The sequence below is a fragment of the Lepidochelys kempii genome, chromosome 7 (genome assembly GCF_965140285.1).
Source record: "Lepidochelys kempii isolate rLepKem1 chromosome 7, rLepKem1.hap1, whole genome shotgun sequence".
Taxonomy (NCBI): domain Eukaryota; kingdom Metazoa; phylum Chordata; order Testudines; family Cheloniidae; genus Lepidochelys; species Lepidochelys kempii.
Window position 1 is genome coordinate 31,408,879 of NC_136386.1, and position 22,599 is coordinate 31,431,477.

The following is a 22,599-nucleotide window of genomic DNA, read 5'->3' on the forward strand; positions in this document are numbered from 1 at the left end:
GCCAGGGAAGATCCCTGAGGGTTTCGGGATGCCATGCTGAGTGCTACCCTGCTCCTGGGCACAAGCCTGGCCGCATTTACCCAGGTCCTGCTACTGTGGGCACGCGCCTTGGGGCCTGGGCACAAAGTGGGGCCCCATCCCAGGCACGGTTTCTGCATCGCGGCTTCCCTTTGGGAATTGGCGGGAACGTGACAGAGTGATTTCCAGGAGAAGCCTCCCCCCCGCAGCGCAGACGCAGCCCACCCCCTTTTCTGCGTCCCAAAACCACAGCAATTAAATGGTCTATGGGCTCACTAATGACCGTACATGGGAGAGAGCTATAAATACCTCCCCAGCAAACATCTGGAGACTGAGCCAAACTGAAAACTGGCAGCCAGATGTTCAGACGCCATGGCTGCTTGCACAGAGCCAGTCACTCTGGATGCCGGACTAATGTTAGCTCAGGATTCACCTGATCCACAAATGCCCCACACTGGCGGGAGCTTGGCCAGGTGTGAAACCCAGGAGATGTCCACTTGGGTTCTTGCCTGGCCGGGATGCAGTGACATGTATCTCCCACCTTGCCCTGAGGAATCCTCAACAGCTTCCCAGATGGTCCACTGAGCAGAGAACACACTGCTCCCAGAGACTGGAGCTTGCTCCCAGCTAGCCCGGGACACAGGTGAGCTAGAACACACTACTCCCAGAGATCGGTGCTCGCTCCCGGCTAGCCCAGGACACAGGTGGGCTAGAACACACTGCTCCCTGCTCCCCAGAGAGCTGCGCTCGCTCCCGGCTAATCTGGGCCACAAGTGAGCCAGTGCTCACTAGATCTTGGTCACCCACTGTGCTACAGTCTAAGACAGCAGCAAGCCTCTCTGTAGGCATTATTCCCCAACTTCCTGCTCTAGGAAGGGGCTCTATTGAGGCTTTACAGCAAAAGGCTTTTCCTCCAGCAACCATCTGTCAGCCCCATCTCCATCTGGGGCTGGGGTACAGCCAAGGACTTAGGGATAGCTTGGGCCAAACAGCACAGAGAGAAACAGGAGGGGATCAGCTCTGCTCTCCACTCATGGCTACAGGGATGCCTCCACCAGCCACTTCAGAGACTCTCAGTGGATGCAGTGGTGCAAACCTCATCGGGACTAGTCAGTGAGGGCACCCCTTCTGTGCTGGCTCACAAGCCTGGACAGAGCCTTCCAGCAGGACAAGGCACGTCTCTCTTCAGAGCTCCAGAGAAAAGCAGTCAGGGCACCAAAAGCCGCATGCACACCCACGGGTGCATGCCCTGATACTGCACCAGAAGCCCGATGCTTTACCCACTATGCTACAATGCCCTTCCCACAGGAGAGTTCCCCTCTGTCCTTGGCACATCCCATAAGCCACTGCTCAACACACAGCTGCTCCCCAGGGTCAGGCATTAGGGCTTTGTGCTTAGATTGTAACCTCTCTGGGGTAGGGAACTGTGTCCATCATGCGTTTGTACGGTGCCTGGCGCAGTAGGGCTCTGATCTACCAGAGTCCTCTACAGGACACCATAGTAAACAATAAGGCAGTGAGCAGCTGGGCTGGTGAGAAACCCCCAGGAAAGAGAGCTTCAGCATCCCCTCCAGCCTCAGCTCCGCCTCAACATGGCCAAGGCTGGGCCCAGTGCACTAAACTGCCTTGTGACTTGGAAGCTCACAGGGCAGGGAGGGGCTAAACGCAGCGCTGGTGCCCATGCAGGAGGCCCAGGGCTGAGCTCATCCTCACCCACTAGACACCCCCTTCCAGGATGTGCCAAAAGCAGAGCCCAAAGCCTACGAGCTGGAGAGGCTGATTCTGGAGGTGGGCAGAGCTCTGTGCTGGTTGCCGGGGATGCGACGGTTGCTATGGCTGGCTTTAGAATTGGGGGGAGGGATTCCTCTGCAGAGTGCTCTGGCTTCCTGGGGGAAGGCGCAACATGCTTATGCCTTGAGCTGGAGAAGCTAGGGACCAACATTCATAGGGGCAGGAGCTGGCGGGGATCACTCCTCCACAGATGGCCAGGTGCATTATAGGGCAGCACACAGATCACCAGGGCCACAGGCCCTGGTCTCACATGGCAGGAGGGCGGCTGGAAAGCTCCTGAGCACACATCTCCCAGCTCCCTTTATTCAAGTCTGGCTGGAGGGGAAGCCTCTGTTGTACCTAGGGCTGGCATTCCTCTGGCAACAGTGCCCATCCAGTGAGGGGCTCCACATCCTCCACTCCAGCGGGACCCAGCCCATTGTAGGGGGCTTGGTATAACCAGAGGTGGTGCTGGGAAGTGGAATGAAGGCCTGATGAAGATATGGGAGACCTACATCTCGGCAGGGAGGGACACACCAGGGGGTAGTAAGGACCACTGAGGCAAGGTCGCTCCAGGAGATGCATCCTGACATGGGGAGAATGGGATACAAGAGGCCACATGGTCCAGGCCCCGCGCCTGTCCCTCCCTGGGTGCTAACATGACCTGCAAGCTACAGCAGCTGCCAGCTCAGCCGCTTTGCTCAGGTTCTGTTGACAAGACTGCGTCAACAGCTGCCAAGCCATGCAGGGCAGCTGGTGTCAGGCTCTGAGTCAAACAGGACCCGGAGTAGTCTGGGCACAAAGTGCTGCACCTCCTGCACGGCCTTCTGGTGACCCATGCGGACGGGGGATTGGTGACAGCCTTGGCCATTTTGAGACCGACTCCTGCAGGAGCTGGGGGTTATCTGCCGAGCGGGCAAGAGGAGCAGTCACACCCCAGAGCATGCTGAAGGGATCAGCTGGCGTGGGCTCCCTGCCCCACTTGCTTCCCACAAGCAGAACTGTATTCCTTTTTTTTTTTTTTTTGGGGGGGGGGGTGTGTGGAATGGGCACAAGGTCAAGCTCCCAGGGCGGGATATTCTGTGCCCATGGGCATTCACCCCCCCCCCACCACTCTAGGGACCCCACTTATGACTCATCATGACCCCCTGGTGCCAGGCCAAGGCTGACTGACCTCCAGCCCTCAGCAGGATGGAGCATTGGGCACCCCATTGCTTAGCTTTGACCTCATGGGGCACAGCTCTGTAGTGTCACTCAGCCAGTACTTCAGGAAGGTAGGCAACATGTAGTCTCTCCCATTCTACTTAGGCAGAGCTGGGAGTAAAACCCAGGAGTCCTGGCTCCCAGCCACCTCCCTGTAACCCACTAGAACCCACTCCCCTCCCAGAGCTGGGGACAGAACCCAGAGCCCTAGCTCCCAAATCCAATAGCTAGAGCAGAAGTACAACACGCCTTGCCAGTTATGCTGGCAAACTGAATCCTTGGAACTCGGTTTTGCTATCCCAGAGGCCCCCACACTCCCAATCCCCTATACAGGCAGGTGGTTGGACAGTGCAGGGCTCAGAACACAGCATGAGCAGCTGGGCAGAGATGTTACTCTGTTTAATTGTGGAGCATCACCATGACAGTGAAGGGGGTACTAGGGGGAAGGCAATACTTAGAGCACCTCCTGCTGTCAGGGTGCTATGCCCACAGTCTGAACATCCAGAGGCAGGGCCCTTACCTTCTGCAGGCTTGATGAGTTGAGCTGCGTCTTATCAATGATTTTCACAGCCACCTGGATGGGGAGAGAGGGGAGCTCAGTTATCTCTCCCGTAGCGTTGGACAAGCTGGAGCAGAACATGCCCGAGGGAGAATCCTAGGCAGGTGCAAACAAGGATGGAGGCCCCGACAACCCTCAGGCTGGCTGTTTGCTGCTGCCTCTGCTGCCCCGGTTAACGACAATGTGTCTCTGTTCCATCAAGCCCCCCAGCAGGCCCAGCACAGGCATGGCAGCAGGCCAGCAGGCAATTTACAGCCTTGGGAAAACTCAGATTTTAGGGCAGTGTGTGTCAGACAGACTGTGGGGGCCGTTCTTCATCCTGGCTCAAGGACTTGAACCAATCGGGTATGAAGCAGTGACTCTGTGTCACACAAACACGTGGCAGGTTCCTGGAGTCGGGTAGGGAACCTGCAGTAAATTGTGTTCAACTTCGATCCCTTTGAGAGAGCCTGCTGGCTAATCTCAGAGGTGGCAGACAGGAGCACATCAGCAGGTTCTGGGAGCAGCATGCGGCAGAGCACTCCAGAGAGGCCAACGATCTGGGCTGGGATTAGCCGGCTTAACCCAGTAACCCACAACAGGGGGATGGCACTCAGTGATGACGGTGGGGAAGGTATTTCCACCTTCCCTCAGGCACCCAAGCTTGGCTCTCACTGCTTGACAAGCCCTTGCTACCCCACCTGACACTCCTGTCAAGGCTTTATCCACATACACACTCCCCAGTTTGTATTCATCCCCTGCGTGAAGCCTTAGATCCATTTGGAAATGGCTGAAGCTAGATCAATCTAAAGCAACCTGGTGCATACATAAGCACTGAGACAGGACCCCTCCAAGACCAGGTAGGACCAGGAAAGGCAAGACACACAGCAGAGTTTCAGCAGGTATCACCCTCGGTCATGATGCTAATCTGGAGCCCACTGGGCCTTGGCAGAGGACAGATGTTGCTCAAACACTTCCTCATGGGCATTAAGCCCTAGGCTGAAAAAGCCTTTACAGCAAACACACCACTGGTTACGAGCTGGCCTGCGCAAGCCACTGGCTATAGCAGCCCCACTGGAAGCCAGCATGTCAGGTAAATACAAGTCTCGCAAAGGAGAGCTATAGCTCCCTGAGCCCCATTGAACTACGATCCAGGGAAAGGATGGCCAGCTGCCACTTCAGCCAACCAGGACCCCCTGGGTAATGCAATTCCCCTTTCCCTCCAGAGGCTCAGTCAGCAATGGGAGGCCAGCAAACCTGCCCCAACACCAACACTTCATCCTCCCTTGGATCCTAAACCCTCTGCTGCATGCACAGCAGGGAGGAATAGCTTGCTGCCTCCTCTCCCCATTCCCCTCAGAGCCAGGGACACACACAATAGCAGAGCCCCAGTGCAGCTATAAAAGCCTGGCTAGCCTAGCAGCACCACAGCCCGCAACCCTGCCAGGCCCCTTTAACTCTTCCCCAAGGTCAGAGTTCAGTGGAGACACTGAAAGGGCTGGAGGGGTTAGGTGGAGAGCCAACAGGCTAAGCCAGGGCTGGACCGGGCCAACAGGTGTTTGATCATGGGTGTTGAAGGCCATTATGGCAAAGGAAGAGAGGGTCAAATGATGGGTTGGATGTGAGGGAGTTAAAACAAACCAAAGAAGAAGCTAAGACCTGTTGGGAGCCCGATCTGTTGGGCTGTGGAACTTTCCCAGGGGATGTAGCGGGAGCCCCATGAGTCAGGACACTTAGACAAGGCACTGGGGACGATCCTGCACTGACTGCCAGGGATGGATGTGGCTCACTAGGGAGATCCCAGCTAGGTGTCACAGCACTGACCTGTGCTGACCTGGATCAATCCCTCCCACCTGTCTGGACAGGGGTTAATGCTGGGGGGGCAGCATGTGCTGAAGTAGGACAGAGGGAGGACTCTTCAGAGCCTGGGGAGTTGCCATGAACGCATTCAGCCCCACATCTTCCTGGCTTCTGTGCTTGCACTTGGGCCCATCCATCAGGATGAGAAAACCCCTCCTCTTCCTGCAGCCCCCTCCTTCAGGGTATTTCTCCTCCCCGCCTCAGTGGAAGCCCCTTACTGCCCCTCACACAGACCCTACTGCAGTAGCTGGAGGGGGCGGGTAAGTTAGGCTGGTGCTAACTGAGCTCCAAATCCAGTGCTCTGGGCTGCAGCATAGGCAGGGGCAGGCTGCAAACACAGATGCCTTCCAAGAGCAGCCGTGGTGTTTCAGCAGTGACAATGCTACAAGAGCTGTTGGGAAACAGGCGCTGGCTTCAGGCTGGAGATAACCGGCTTCTTCAGCCTGTGCAAACAGCAGGACCCATGTGAACAAACCGGTATTTCCACACTGCCACCAAGGCTTATTTACAGCCTACAGAGCTGGGAGGCAGGGAAAAAGACACTCACCCAACGGACTCTGAGCCCATGGGAAACTGAATCGAGCTGTACCACTTCTCTGGTATTTCACGGGGGCGGGGGGTGGAGGGGGGTGTCTGAAGGGGAAAATGCCCCCATCTGACTGGCTGCCCTTCCCGCCATCCCGAAGAGACAGCCCAGTAGAGCTGCTATATGAGGGGCAGGGGGAAGCAGAACCACCCATGAGCTGCTGGGTTCTGTTTGCTCCCTATCCTGGGAAAAACATGGTGGGATGGGGCCTGCTCTGTTCCTGTGAAAAATACATGTGTGCCCCACGAACGAACACCCACATGCCTCCCCAAAGAAGAGGGAACAATGGCACCTGCCCTGGCTCCTGGTGTGGAGCGCTGCCTGGCTGAGCTGCCCATAGGGGCGGGGCCCCAGCCTCTCAAGGAGCCAAGAGAAGGTCTCGATCACTCCCCAGTTTGTTCGCCCCACTCTGCCCCCAGGGCCCTTCCCGAGACTAGGCAGCCCCTTGAGAGGTGCAGCTGGTGGGGGGGGGGGGGGGGAATGCTGCAGGAGAAGCAGGGCTTAGTCACCCCCCACCCAGCCTGTATGGCCTGTCCTGGAGGGGTGGGATGGGAAAGCCAGGCAGACACAAGGCTGGTTTCTTCCACCCACCTGCAGAGCAGAGCAGGGTTCTAGCACATTCCCACAAGCACACAAGGCTCTAAGGCAGTGGCATAAACCTGCCTGGCCCCTGGCTAGGATTCAGGGCTGCCTCTGTAACGGCCCAAGTGGCTGCAGCAGAGCCACGTGCTGGGGTGCATCTGTTGCCATCTGCTCCGGAGAGTGGGAGCCTGGGCCGGGTGCCTGGCAGCTTGGCAACGAATGGTACTTGGCATTTCTGAGCACACACGCTTGCTCCGGGTTGGAGGCCTCACAGGCTCGCAAAGTGCTCCAAGCAGGAGGGAGCACAACATGGTGGTTCAAGTGCAGGGCTGAGAGGGTATGTCTACACTGCCATGAGCCACCCTTGGCTGGCCTATGCCAGCTGACTTAGCTCGGGCTAACAAGCTGATTAAAAGCAGTGTAGATGTTCAGCCTCCGAGCTCTGGTACCCTCCCATTCCATAGAGAGCCCAGCCTGAGACTGAATGTCTACACTGCAATTAAACAGCCCCTTAGCCTGAGCCCTGCAAGGGCCAGCTGCAGGTTTTTAACTGCAGTGTAGACATACCAGAGAGTCAGGAGACCCGGGTTCTGCCTCCCCTGGTGCTTCAGCTTACCCATTTGTCAGAGGGGGCAACCCCCCCCCCCCCGGCGCCTGCCCAGATGTGGTGCAGTCTCTGCTCGGCAGCACATCAGACCCTGAAGAAAGGCCAAGGAGGCTTTTACATAGAAGGAAATGGAAGCAGAGATGGAAGGGATTTGCCCAGGGTCACACAGTAGCAAGACCAGATACTGAGATTCCCCTTGGCTCTAGCCACTAGGCTTGGGGTCACAACAAAATAGTCAGCAGAAGGGATCAAGTCTTAGAGAGATTGTCATATGGACACTCCATCGTCGCAAGGTACATCCCTCTCCCCATCAAGCCCCAGCCCCTGGCAGCAACGCCGCCCCGGCCTAGGAACATCTGCCCTGGCCTCTATCCTGTATCCCAGCCTATGGGCTTGGCCCCACACCCTTTCCATTCACATGCTGCTCCCCCTCCTTCCTGCCAGATAGGTCTCACCTCTTTCCCCGTCAGGACATGGCGTGCCAACTTGACCTTGGCGAAGTTGCCCTTGCCGATGGTCTTGAGCAAGCGGTAGTTCCCTATGTGCGGCTGCTCATCGGTGGAGGTGGCAGAGTTGCGGCCCCGCAGCATGTTGGACTTGCTGCTGGGCTTGGACTCCGTGTGGCCCAGCGCCGGCTGTGGAGACAAACACACAACAACTTAGGCTGAGGGAAGCCACCGAAGGGTCGTGCCCTTCCCCAGTATTGAACTGAGGCTCAGTGTCCCCACCCGGCGTGCCCTGCGGGGCCCACTCTGGTATCTAGCTTCTCACCCTGACTGGCAGGATAGAGCCCTCAGGAGACGGGTTAAACCTTTTTGGGCCCTGTCTATGCTCCAGCAAGCATTGCCCAGCCCCTTCTTCACTGCAGGGGCGGGGATCAGCCACCACTGCCCAGCCTCCCTGGGTCTGAACCCCAATTCCACTGGCCTCGTCTCCACTCCATGCACATGTCAGGCTATGCCATGATGCATTGGGAGGGGGGTTCCCTTCCTGATCTCTACCGGGAAGCCAGTGCCCTGAAGCATGAGATAGGAAAACCCTCGCCCCAGCATGCGTTAACTAGGAAGTGCCCTGAAATTCATTCAGGCCCTTTTAAATGGGATATGCTGTGGGATTCAGCATAGGAGGGGCTGAAAGCCAAGCCCAAATGCAAGGTCACCAGGGATCATGAGGAACAACATGCTACTAACCCCTCACCCACTTGCACACACAGAGACCACAGAAAACACACCAGTTAATCTGGTTGGCTGGCAGTAGCCCCAACATGCCTGGAGCGCAGGCTCAGCCCACACTTGCCCGAGAGGAAAGGAATCAACAGATTTCATTGCCACTACAGCCCACCGAGGATTTGGCTGGGGCTGGTGTATGCAACAGCCCCACTGCTGCCCTCTATGTAGCCCCTTGCGGGAAAGCATTTCACGCTGCTTTGTAGAGGAGCAGGAGCCAGATGGAAAGACCAGCGTTCTCCTGCAGTCATGGGACACAGATGGGGTAGGGACACCCCTCCACTACCTAGAACAACCCTGCAAACCCACAAGTGCAGTCCTCCACCCCATAATGAGGGAGGCGCCAGAGTCCCACCACCCATACTGCTGTGCTATTTGAGGAGGGCTCAATCTTGGGTGAAGTGGGAGGGATTCTCTGGTCTGTGTTATACAGGAGGTCAGACCACTTAATCTAACAGGCCCTTCCAACTTTAAGAGCTCTGCATCCCGCAAACTCTTTACACTGGGGATCCTGGCACCAGCCCCATATCAGTAATGCACAATGCTGAGTGTGGATTCCTGGGTAACGCTCTACCCAGGAAGGAAAAACAAACCCAACCCGCAGTGGGCTACCTTCCTTCCTTACACCAGGGGAGGAGACAGCTTAACCCAGCACATTTAAGACTCACCACAGATCAGTGGCTAAAGATATCAAGTGTATATCTCGGTGGGATAGATTCTGCCACTACCCTCCTAGACAAATGATCCAGTAATAGCTTCTGCCTCCATTAAGCCTCAGAGCCCCCCCAGGGTATTTCCATTTTGCAGGTCGGGGATACTGAGGCACAAATACATCTGTGCAATAACCAGCATTGTGTGTGAAATTTTAGCTCCAGCACCTGTCTCAGAGTTGGTATGAACATTGTCTCCACTTTACAAAGGGGAATGGAGGCAGAAAAGGGTCAGGTGATTTGCCCAAGGTCACACAGCAGGACAGTGACTGAGCTAGGAACGGAACCCAGGAGTCTGGACTTCCAGCTTTCCTTGCTCTAACCCAATCAGCCCCACTTCCCTCCCAGAGCTGGGTATAGAACCCAGGAGTCCGGACTCCCAGTCCTCCACTCGAATGAGGAGGGCCTAGGTTCCATCTCGGGCTCCGACTCCCACCCTCCACAATCCAGACACATTTCAGAGTAACAGCCGTGTTAGTCTGTATTCGCAAAAAGAAAAGGAGGACTTGTGGCACCTTAGAGACTAACCAATTTATTTGAGCATGAGCTTTCGTGATGAAGTGAGCTGTAGCTCACGAAAGCTCATGCTCAAATAAATTAGTTAGTCTCTAAGGTGCCACAAGTCCTCCTTTTCTTTTTGCGAATACAGACACAGGAATCATTAAATTGCACCCTCTGTGTTTCCAGGGAAAATAGAGAAGGGAACAGAGCTGGGGAGATGAATGTGAGAAGAGGTTCAAGTCCAGCACTGCTCCCATCCACTCCCCAAGCCAACAGCCACACCTGTTCCCTTACTGCGGGTGTCTAGCCAGACACTCATGTAACATAAGTACAAAGGAGGAAGAGATCAGAGGAAGTTGCCAAGAAAGCTGAAGTTAAAGGCATGCCTGTGCCAAAAGTTAACTTAACCCTTTGGAGGTCAGGCAGGTGCAGTGCCTGGCAGGGCTGCCCTTGCTCTCTATAAATCAATTATAGGGCTCCCCTGAGAGTTCATTTCCTCTCCACATTCATGGCAATAGGATCCCCCCTAGACAACTCAGGAGGGGAGTGGCAAAGCCTGACACTTCCACAGGCTCTTTATGACACAGTCTGGGAGCTACCAGCTCAGACACAGGCAACCTGGCTAGCACTTCCCAAAGCAATGAGCATGTTTTGGGGTTACACAATGAAGTGTTTTCCAGTAAAGGCCGCCAAAGGTTTCCCAGACACTGGAATTGCAGACCACACAGTATTGGACTCCCTCCCCCTTCACTAGAAACTCACAGAGGATTAGGCACATGCACTGCTAGGAGTTCAGACATGACCTCCCCCAGCATCACACAGAGTCAGATACATGGCTGGATTATGGCGGCTAGGGGCACTGGATAGAAAATGAAGACACTAGGTTGTCTATTCTTGGCTCTCCCACTGACCTGATGTACTAGTCCCATCCGTTCTGTGCCTCAGTTCCCCTTCCCATCCTTTGTCTATTCTGACAGTGAGCTCTCTGGGACAGGGACTGCCAGTACTGTGTTGAACGTAACATAAGAAAACATAAGAACGGCCATATTGGATCAGACCAATGGCCCACCTAGCCCAGTACCCTGTCTTCTGACAGTGGCCAATGCCAGGTGCTTCAGAAGGAACAAACAGAACAGGGTAATCATCAGCTGATCCATCCCCTGTTGTCCACTTCCAGCTTCTGGTAGTTAGAGGCTTAGGACACCCAGAGTGTGGAGTTGCATCCCCGACCATCTTGGCTAATAGTGATTGATGGACTGGTCCTGCATGAGCTTACCTAATTCTTTTTTGAATCCTGTTTTTGTTTTGGCCTCCACAACATCCCCTGGCAATGAGTTCCACTGATGGACTGTGCATTGTGTGAAGAAGTACTTCCTTTTGTTTGTTTTTAATTTGCTGTCTATTAATTTCATGTGGCGACCCCTGGTTCTTGTGTTATGGGAAGGGGTAAACAACACTTCCTTATTTACTTTCTCCACACCAGTCATGATTTTATAGACCTCGATCATATTCCCCTTTAGTTGTCTCTTTTCCAAGCTGAACAGACCTAGTCTTTTTAATCTCTCCTCAAACTGAAGTGGTTCTGTCACCCCAATCATTTTTGCCTTTCTCTGTAACTTCTCCAATTCTGATATATCTTTTTTGAGATGGGGCAACCAGAGCTGCACGCAGTATTCAAGGTGTGGGCATACCATGGATTTATATAGCGGCATTCCTTTCTTAGTGGTTCTTTACATTCTGGTAGCTTTTTTGATTGCTGCTGCACATTGAGCAGATGTTTTCAGAGAACTCGCTACAATGACTCCAAGATCTTTCTTGAGTGGTAACAGCTAATTTAGACCCCATCATTTTGTATGTACAGTTGGGATTATGTTTTCCAATGTGTATTACTTTGCATTTATCAACATTGAATTTCATCTGTCATTTTGCTGCCCAGTCACTCAGTTTCCTGAGATCCCTTTGTAACTCTTTGCAGTCTGCTTTAGACTTAACTATCTGGAGAAATTTTGTATGATCTGCAAATTTTGCCACTTCGCTGTTTATCCCTTTTTCCAGATCATTTATGAATATGTTGAATAGGACTGGTTCCACTACAGATCCCTGGGGGACACCGCTATTTATCTCTCTCCATTGTGAAAATTGACCATTTATTCCTTCATTTCCTGTCTTTTAACCAATTACCGATCCAGGAGAGGACCTTCCCTCTTATCCCATGACTGTTTACTTTGCTTAAGAGTTTTGGTAACGGACCTTGTCAAAGGCTTTCTGAAAGTCCAAGTTCACTGTATCCACTGGATCACCCGTGTCCACATGCTTGTTGACCCCTTCTAAGAATTCTGAGAGATTGGTAAGGCATGATTTTCCTTTACAAAAGCTGTGTTGACTCTGTTGTATTTGTGCAGTCGCTGAGGCATTGCTGTAATGCAAATTCAAAGCAAAGCCCTGCTAAGGATAAGTGGGGGCCATTGCGACTCAGGAATACTGGCCTGAGGTGGGGGAGTTTCAGGCTACATTTTGAGAAAGTCTGAAGTAAGGCTGTGAATCCAGTCACCACAATTCTGAAGGGTCAGTTCAGTAGAAGCAGTTTCTATCTAGGGATATCCCAGTGTTTAGAGCTCTAGCCAGCAAAGCACTCCTTGTGTGAACCCCATTTATACCAACAGAGTTGCACTTTCATCAGTCTATCTAGCTTATTCCAGTCCCCCTCCCCACCCTGTGAAACAGTTCTGGTTAAGCCCTATTTGCCAGCACAGCTCTGTGGTTGGGACTTGCACCTCTTCACACCCCTGACCAACAGAGCTATGCCAGCAGCAGCTCCTAGTGTAGTTTTGGCCTCAGGAGACCCAGGTTCAAGTTACTGCTCTGCCACAGACTCCCGGGATGACTCTGGGCAAGTCACTTAGAGTGAAGATTTCAGAAGCACCTGAAGTCCCGTTTCCAAAGTGGCCCCTAAGTGCCTGAGTCCAAGGCCTATTCTACACACAGGTTTTGTGCTGGTGTAACAGTGTCAGTCGGGGCGTGTGTGATTAGCAATATAATTCTACCAGTACAAGCCCTGGTGTGGATGCAGTTACGTAGATACAAAGGCGCCTTTACACCAGGGTAGATTATTTCTCTTCCTGTATGGAAACAGCTGCACTGGTATAAAGCACCTTTATAGTGCTAGAACTGTCTCTATGTAATGTATTTATATGGCCTCCATCACCACAGTACTGGGTGCCTCACGATCGAATGCATTTCCCTCCCAATCCTCCTGTGAGGCAGGACAGTGCTGTTATCTCCACGGTACAGATGGGGAACTGAGGCACAGAGAGACGTAGCGACCTGCCCAAAGATCACCCAGGAAGTCTGTGGCAGAGCAGGGAACTGAACCCAGGTGTCAAGTCCTATGCCAGTGCCCTATTCATTGGGCCATCCTGCCTCCCGAAGTGCAGAGCAGTCACAAAGGGAACCACCCTGTCGACCTTCCGATTCACCTTATCCAACAGGCCTCGTGATTCCATCACCTCCACCAGCAGGGCTGTTCAGCTCTAACAAGAGCGGGATAGTTAAACCACTTCAAGTTGTGTATAGAAAAAGCCTTCGGGCAAAAATATTCACAAGCACCTAAATCCCATTTTCAAAAGTAACTGGCACAGGTAGGAGCCTAACACTGTGTCTACACTGTGTCACAGTGAGGGCTATAGGGTGTGAATCGCAGAACACACCAGAGCATCTCACAGTAACGGCCCTGCATGGATGCAGGTGGTGTGAATTAAAAGGTATCCAGTTCATGTTAAGGTTGACCTCTTTCAGACAGCACTACATTACCGTGAACTAGACACCTTTTCATTTGCGCCAGCAGTGTCCACACAGGGCAGTTAGTACGAGAGGCTCGGGTACGCTCTGCGATTCACACCCTGCAGCCCAGTGCAGACAAGCCCTAAGTCTATCTGGAAGTCAATAAGTTTTAGGAGCCAGTGTTCCTGAGACCATCTTGAAAAGGGAAGTAAGCACTTTTGAACACTTTACCTATGGGCTTTGTGCCCCGATTCGCCACCTGTAAAATGGGATAAGAGCACTGGCCTGCCCAGCAAGAGTATTGGGAAGAGCTTGGAGTCCAGGTAAGTGCCTTAGACAGACAGATCTATGTTGTTATAAGCTCCTGTCTTAGGGGAACTTACTGGCAACTGCATCGACATGGCTTGATCTTGCATCCTAGTTGGGACATGCAAGGGTGTTGTTTGTATTTCAGTAGGACCTACAGACAACAAGGAATTGGCACTTCTAGCAGTCACCTGGATTTTGGGAAGGGGAAGAAGGCACTGTAGTGTCTCAATTGTCAGACTGGCATCTGTTGTAGAAAAGGCAATGGTAGGAGAAGCCTTTGCCTGGAGCAGCACAGAGAACCCTGGCAGGGAAGGGAGGGGGTATGTGGGCAATGTGCCGGAGCCGATGCTGCCACGATACGCTTTCATTGTGCTGCCTATAGGATTGCTAGCTATGAGCCCAGGCGAAACCCTCCCGGAATCCCCTCAATCAGCAGGGCTAAGGGTATTCCTCCAGCTGGTCCATCTGGAATAGCTCAGCTCCTCAACCCCACAGAGCAGATCGCAAACAAGCACTACTGCTAGTGGCAATCCCCAGCCAGCCCCAAGATCAGGCTCCTGCAAGAGACAGAACTCATCTAACCCAGGAAGCAGCTGCTGTTTAATTAGCCAGGCAAAGGTTTGCAAACAGACACACACAGGGCCCACCAGCTGCAGAGTTCCCTCCAACCTTCCCTCACCTGAGGTGCAGAAGGAGGCTGCTCCAGACACCCCCGTGGCAGGGAACGGATCCTGCTCCGGGGGGAAGAGCACAGCTTGTTGAGTAGCTTGGAAGAAACACTGCAAGCCCAAAGGGGTTGGCAATACGATCTGAAGTCCTCAGCACTAACAAGTGGGCCCAAGGGGCCCACCCACAGAGCCGCCCCACTGCAGGGGGGAGGAGCACAGTCAGCAGGAGTAACCTCTACGCACACTCTCCACAGTTACTGGTATTGCAGGCGTGCCTAGGAGCCCCAGTCATGGACAGGATCCCACTGTGCATTGTGCTATACAGACACAGCACAAAGACACAGTCCCTGCCCCACACGGCTTTCAGACTCAGTATAAGGGGCAATTACTTTAATTTCATCATTCAGGCCTGTATCTCTGTAGTATGTGAGTGCCTCACAATCATTTATGGACTCACTCCTCCGGTGGGATAGGGAAGGGTTACCCCCATTTTACCTGTGGGGAAAACTGAGGCAACAAGGCACCGTAGCTCTTTGGTGCAGGGACCATCTTTCTGTTGTGTGTTTGTACAGCACCTAGGATAATGGGGGTCCCAGTCTGCGACAGGAGCTCCTTGGCCACTATGGTAATACAAAGAAATACAGGGAGTCTGTGGCTGAACCAAGAATGGAACGCAGCTGTCCTGAGCTTTAGTCCAGCCCCCTACCCACTAGACTACCGTTCCTACCCCACAGTGGGGAGGAGGGGAGTGAGATTCTTCTCAAGTTCAGAAGAATCAGCTGAGGTGAAGTTTGCTTTGCGTATAGAGTTGCTTCTGGACTTAAAAAAAATTACCACGTTAGGCCTCCTCCAAATGATACCCAAGGGCAGTCAGGCTTGTTTCAGCTCTGCATCTGCTGGGGATGTTTTCCTCAGCTGCCACTCCCCAGAACAAATCACCAGCCAGCAACACCAAGCTCAGTGCAGCAGGGTCAGGCTAGGATACAAGCCCCCAAAACACCTCTTTGGCCACACAATACTGCCCACTAGCGATCTAGCGCTCAAAGTTTTCGGAGAGAGCAGAAATGCAGCTGTTTGTCTACAGGGACACCCAAATCAGGGGAGGTAAGATACAGATGGAAATGAGGGTCCCCTTTGCCCCCAAGGTGTTTGGAAGCCAGGTACCACTCTGTGCCCCCATTCGACCCAGGGATGCTGGCTCCACAGTGTGAAAACATAGGCTGAGAACATTTGTTTAGACAGCACACACACCCTTCCCTCTGGGTTCCTGCACTGTTCGGGTCTGGCTCTTCAAGGACATTGTGGGCCTTGGCTCTCCAGGCTCCGCCTCGGCAGGTGAGCCACTATGCTAACAAGGAGCTGCTGCATTGCTCATCTATAATTCATGCCCTGACAAGGAAGGAGGGAGGGGGAATACCAAGCAGAGGGAAAGCCAAAGAGAACCTTAACCCCTCTGTGCCAGGCGAGGATGTGCTTTCACTAGGCATGGACAGCGGGTGCTCAACCATCACCTGCACAGGCTGTAGGGTCTCAAGATTGGCCACACCAGGTCAGTTATTTGGGTGGACAAATGCAGGGGGCTGTGGGTGACTTTCCCCATCCCATTACTCGGCACAAGGCATCAGCACAGCGTTCAGGAACAAAGCCCTGCCTGAGATGCTGTCTTCCCAAAGAGGCGTAAGATTGTGAGCAGATCAGGACTGCCAATTGTGGAAGATTGTATGCCACTTTCTACGAGGACAGGGGTGTTAAGTCAACCTGAACCCAGCTCTACCTCCTGAACTCCCCTGCAGTTTGCTGGGAACAGCGTCCCTCTTCCCCATCATGCATCTGTTGTACAGCACTGCTGGGAACCGTTACAACAGCTGCTGCATTACACCTCAGAGGTTGGCACAGAGTTAAAACGGCCTGAGGAATGACGATGAGTGTCCAGAATTTAAAATACAATGAAAGCGTCCCTACTGCCTCACGGGCTCTACCCTGCTAGCCTCAGCCACCCTTCATTGTCCTTATTAGTTCCCCTCTAGCACACACAGACAAACACCCCTCATCGTGACATGACATCTACTATCATGGATCACTTTGCTTATATGCTGCATCCCTTTCCCCCCAACTCTTTGGCTTGTCTTCAGGCCGCATGCTCTTTGGGACAGAAACCATCGCAGCTGTGTGTACAATGCCTAGCACAATGGGGCTACGCCAAGCATGGGGAAAAGACTGCCTGCCAATCTGAAAAATCAAGGAAGAGAGAGTCACCTCTCTTCCTACAGATTCAGAGATTTTCAGGCCTGAATGCACCACTGTGATCATCCAGTCCGACCTCCTGCATAGCTTAGGGAAGAGATGTTTAGTTGATACTTTCTGCATGGAGCCCATTATCTTCTTGCTTGAGCTGAGCATGCCTGGGTGTGATGCACAGGGGAGTGGCCTTTGGATCTATTTATAAGAAATGTTCCAACTCCTGTCTATGAGCACTCAGATACACACAGTTCCCCAAAGCCAGTGAGCTTGGATATTCGAGCACCAAAGTGAAATGGAGCCAAGGAGAGGTCAGCTGGGATCAGACCCAAACCTGGTCCCAAGCTCTGTTGAACGTTTCAGCCAATGGCGCAAGAACCTAATAGTAGGTGTTAGGGGAAGACCTGGCCCCTGGAAAAGTCCCCAATGGTTAGAGGTTAGCTTAAGCCCTGAAGCACGAGAAGGTTCATCTCTGTTCTAAAACTTTTCCCTTTTCAGCATTTGCTACTATAACCCAGGATATTCCTATTCTCCAGGATAAATGGGAATCGTGGCAGAAGCAAGAGCCACATCTCTTCCATCTCCAAATCCAACAAACAGAAGAATCTATCTTTCTCCACTCCACGCAGATTCCAGCTTCCCAAGGTCAGGCCAGCCGCAGGAGTCCTTGGCATCAGAGCCCCGTGTGACAAACTAACAGCAAAGCATGCCATGAACCCATGCCTCACAGAGGTGACTCCGCAGAGGCAGCTTGTTCTAGCTATTCCATGAAGCTGGCCTTTTAGGAAAAACAGAGGTACTGTGCTCCTTGCTTGCCTACCCTCTGCTCTGCAAGGGCGTTCTTTAAGCCTCCATGCGTTCATCACAGCCTTTAGCGTGGGAAGCTAATGGGAAGGAGAGACCAGTTTAATACAAGGCACAGCAAAAATAATCCACCCAGCAGGCCTCTAGGTCTGAACAGGAGGTTTGAGCTGTCCGCATTACAAGTTCAAGAGCAAAACAGCTCTATGTTTAAACTGGGGCCCATGACAAACAAGATTCTCCTGCCTGCTGCAGCCTTGAGAACTGCACCCCAACCATGGCAAGATTCCCCTGTCCACTGTCTAACGCTTCCCCTCTGGCATATGGGATCATTTCCTGCGCTGGGACAGATTGTAACAAGGAGAGAACTACCCCACTCCCACCTCCAAACCCAGGCTATGTGCTCCCAATTCTGGGCAGTAGCTGAATTCATGTTCTCTTTGCTGGGATGTCCCTGCCTCACAAGTCTCCTCCTATCTGACATGACCCCAGAGCCAAGGTGTTTCATGCCTGGAGTAACATTGCCTGGGTAAGGAGCCATGCTGGGTTTGGAGTTGCTCGAGTGCTGTTACTGATCCCCAGATCAGCCCCTGTCTGCAAACAGTCTAAATCTAAGCTGCTCTTCTGGGAGCTTGCTGGGAAGCTGTTTGCCAAGAACAGCTTAACATTCTCGCTATGACTCCCCTTGGCCCCCAGGTCTCTCCGCAGGAGGCCAGCACCATTTACTTCTTCAAACAGGCTCACAGCACTGCTCCTTCCCTGAGTCTCCATTTTACCTTCCAGCTGACCCTGTGCTGCACTCTAAGAAACACACCAAGCTCCTGTTGTAACTCCAGACACATCTAATTAAACTACTGGCTGTGGAAAAGCTCCCATTTCAGCAAGCTTGTTTTACAGTGAAATGAGTGCTGGTCTATTTGATTTCCTTGTAGGTAAGAGGAAGTCCTGGCCCCTCTGCCCTGATTCTGAAAGGGCCTATTCTACCCCCTCTGCAGAGGGGTCAGCAGCAGGGCCAGTTCTCCTGGGGCATCTGGGACATGGAATCCCCTCCCATAAGGATCAAGGGCCTGATTCATTTTCCATGGGGCAAACAGTCAAACAGTAACCTGCTGCAGCTGCTGAGCAGAGCTTGAACTATCAACACCTTTGCTGCTTTCGTTGCTCCATGAGGAAGAAGTTGTGGGAGGCAGTGTTACCTAATGGATAGAACACCACTCTGGGACTCAGGTCTATTCCTGGCTTAGCCGCTGGCCTGCTGGATGATTCTGGGGCAAGTCACTGCCCCTCCCTATCCCTCAGCTTCCCATCAGTCAGTAATGACCCTGATGTCCTTTGTAAAGCGCTTTGAGATCTACTGATGAAAAAGAACTATAGAAGAGCTAGGGATGATTATTTTTAAAGATCTCAGAGGAGCTGCCCATCTCTTTGAGATCCCCTTCCCTCTTCATAGGGATGTATGTAGATTCCATTAGCCAATCAGGTTGCCTATAGCAGCCTCCTGTGAGAGGTTTCACTGGGGTCATCTAGCTAGAGGATGCTCAGTCAGGAAAGTTCTCACACTCAGTCATGGCACTGACTAGTGACAGATCCCTTGAAATGCCACATGCCGGAGCAGCTGAGATCCTGCAGGATGTATGTGCTACTATTTGCAGAGCGTGTTAAAAACATCCCAAGTTCAGCTATGGAACCAAGCACAGAAGGGAGAGGAAACAGGAGTCGTCATAACAAATGATAAAAATTTGGGGAGGGATATTAAACCTCATGCTTCAGGGCTTGAGCTGATCTCTGTTGGTCTATTATAGACCAGGCTGAGCCATACATATATGGGGGAAGATTACCCCACATCTCCCCATGGTGGATTTCTTACACCATCCTCTGAAGCAGCTGGTGTTGGCCGCTGTTAGTCAGGATAATGGGCTAGATGGACTTTGGGTTTGATCCAGACTGGCAATTCCCAATTCCTGTGCCTTAGTGCTCTGGTATTTGTTCTTCTAGCAGGTGGCCCAATAGACAGCTGCTAGCAATAATATCTTAGATTTCAATAATAAAAAAAAAAAAATCACACACCACTGGAACACAGCCACCTCTGAGATGAGGCATGGTAGCTGTTTATTACTAAGCAGTTTTGGACAAAAAGATATTGAGTTACAATTAGATATCAGCTAGAGAGGCAGATTAAAATAACGCAAACTGGGGATTGGCCAGGATACTGGGATTACCACCCAAACTCCTTGCAATACAGATCATGGATGTCTGTGGTCAGCACCTCAGTTTTAGGCCTTATTTGAAAGGTGGCATCACTAGTAACACAGCCTCTCCAGCACTGGGCTGGATCCTCATTGGATGGGAGGCCAATCCCTATGGAAGAGCTAATACGACTTCCTTCATTGGACACCTCCCAGAAATAGAAGTGAGATATGAGAGCCACAAAGGGCCATTACCTCAATAGTCCATGTGCCCATAAAGAATTTTCCACAAAAAGTCTGGTTAAAGCTTAGTATTTGGGGGAAGCATGGACAAAGTGACTTTGGAAGGCAGAGGGGATTCATAGATTCCATAGCTCCATCCACTGTATGTTGTGACCCTTAGTAGTTACCGATCACTAGCTGGCTAAAAAATACTGTCTCATCATTTCCTTGTACTCCCCCATTGGCCTCCCTGTATCCCCTTGTCACCTTTCCTCTTCTGCTTAGATTGGAAGCTCTTTGGAGCAAGGACCGTCCCTTTGTTCTGTGTTTGTACAGTGCCTAGCACAATGGTACATAACTGGAGCTCCTGGTGCTACTGCAGTACACATAATTATCCAACCTAATCTGCACTGTTTCAGCAATCAGTTTGCAGTGGGATCACTCGGGGAGCTGAACTCACTCAATTATACAGGATCAAAGATGTCATATAGAGTAGCAGCCAGTAACCAGCCAACCAACTTCCATCTCCTCGAAGCCCACCAGGCAGGCCCCTTTGGAAGTGGTTCAGAGAGCTAGTTTCCACAGCAACAGCTCTCTTCTTAGGGAGGCACATGGCATGTCAGCAAGCGCAGGGCAGGGAGAGCACAACAGGGTGTTTGGAAGGAGGGGAGCCTGGCCGCTGAACCAGTGGCAGACACACTGCAAAGTGGCTCATCATCAGGGTTGAGATTCTGATGCCACCCACATGGGATGAAAGGCTCTAAAGCAGTGGTGGGCAAACTACAGCCCATGGGCTGGATCCGGCCTATTTTAAGCTGGCCGCGCTCCGGGGCACTGGGTCAGGGGCTGCACCATGCGGCTCGGCTCCGCTCCAGCACTCCAGCTGGGGCACTGGGTCAGGGGCCGCACCGTGTGGCTCGGCCCTGCTCTGGCGCTTCAGCAAAACAGGGGCACAGGGTTGGGGCCACACCACGCGGCATGTCCTCACTCCGGCTCCTCCGTGCTCCAATGGCCCCCTCCGGTGCTCCAATGGGAGCTTCAGGGGCAGTGCCTGAAGATGGGGCAGCGTGCAGAGCCACCTGGCTGTACTTCCGCGTAGGAGCTGGAGACGGGATATGCCACTGCTTCCGGGAGCCACTTTAGGTAAGCGCTGCTCGGAGCCTTCACCCCTGAGCCTCTCCCCATGTCCCAACCCCCTTCCCCAGCCCTGATCCCCCTCCCGCTCTCCAAACCCCTTAATCCCAGCCCAGAGCACCCTCCTACACCCCAAACTCCTCATCCTCATCCCCACTCCCCCTCACACACCCCAAACTCCTCATCCTCATCCCCATCCCCACTCCCCCTCACACACCCCAACCCCAATTTTGTGAGCATTCATGGCCCGCCATACAATCTCTATTCCCCAATGTGGCCCTCGGGCCAAAAAGTTTGCCCACTCCTGTCCTAAAGCAAGTTACCTGACACGACACCACATCCACAAAGCAGGAGGACATGCAAGCCTCTGCCCCCAGCATGTAATGGAGAGAAGCAGTGAGCTACAGAGAGCACGGAAGAGCTTCCCCTAAAAAGTAACCTCAGATATAGAAAGGTGTGCACGTAACTGGTAAAGCAGGAGGGATACAGCCAGGATTCCTGGATTCTGTTTTCAACTCTGGGAGAAGAGCTGGGTCCGGTAGTTGGCGCTAGGGAGGCTGGGACCCAGGACTAGGAACGCTCATTCCCAGCTTTCCTCTACAACCTGCAGTTTGACTTGCACAAGGACACTTCATCTTCCTATGGCTGAATCTCCACCACCACACCTCCCGCACTGGGGCAGAGGCTGCTTAAGGGACCCCTTTGCCTTTCTATAGTGCTTTTCCCCTGAGAATCTCCAAAGTATAAGACTGCTACCATTTCTGAAGGAGATTCTAGGCTGTGGCTGCCTGGGAGCAAGGAAAGCAAACATCCCTTATCTCCACGTAGCTTTCATTCCCCTGCCCTACCCCAGTTTATCGGAGCTATACAGTCAGAGGTGCTTGCTCTCCATTTCACAGCAAGAAGAGTTTACCATCAGTCTCTGTGAGAGGTGTACGTTTTAAAATCAAGGTCTTCAATGGCTCTATGCACTCTTGGAGTCTGACACTAGAGCTGCCAGGAAGTAGTTGCTGACTGGAAATGCATGCTGGGTAACTGTATGCAAACGATAATCCTGAACTTCCAGGGTTTCTGCACAGCTTTTATAACCAGAGCTGCAGGCCCTGGGCAAGCATCCGCCCCAGGGTGTGGCAGCGTGGAACGCTGGGCACTGAATGGGGAAAGCCGTGCTGTTATTCTGGCTGGACAAGCAGAGCATGAGAAAGGCCACCAGGGCACCCCGGTCCACAAGCTCAGCCACTAGGGGATTGGGGCTATCTCCAAGTGCTTGCTAAGATGTTAAGGAAAAGCTTGTTTGTTAAGTCTCATTGTTCCTTGATGCACAGAGGTCTGGGGAATACCCTCCCACATAAATTCCCTATCTGGGGTCATTTCCCAAAAGCCAGAGGCTGAAATCCCGGTGCCTGGCACAGCACTGCTCTGGCTTCGGTGAGCCACTACCTGTGACCTGGGGCTGCAGAGGAAGTGCAACTCCCAACACTCCTGGGAGGCGGGCACACCTAATTAAGCACTGACTTGGCCTGGGAGGGAGGCAGACAGCTGTGTGGCCGCTGAACAAGCTCAGACCCGACTGAGACGACACACGCAGGGGTAGGTATCGCATGTATGGCCTGTTTCAGAGGAAGGCAACGTACCAACCTACTGCACGGGCTATAGAGAG

At 52.8% G+C, this 22,599-nt stretch overlaps 1 protein-coding gene across 13 annotated transcripts in view; it reads right to left on the bottom strand.

Annotated features, from left to right (window-relative positions):
* Nucleotides 1-22,599, bottom strand: part of MARK2 (microtubule affinity regulating kinase 2) — a 102,625-nt gene that overhangs the window by 18,283 nt on the left and 61,743 nt on the right. For all 13 annotated transcript variants that reach the window (XM_073351789.2, XM_073351793.2, XM_073351784.2 and 10 more), the window contains 2 exons: nt 7,620-7,799; nt 3,512-3,565 (listed from right to left, as the gene is read on the bottom strand). In XM_073351789.2, the coding sequence (XP_073207890.1) occupies nt 3,512-3,565; nt 7,620-7,799 (234 nt within the window). The remainder of the gene's footprint in view (nt 1-3,511; nt 3,566-7,619; nt 7,800-22,599) is intronic.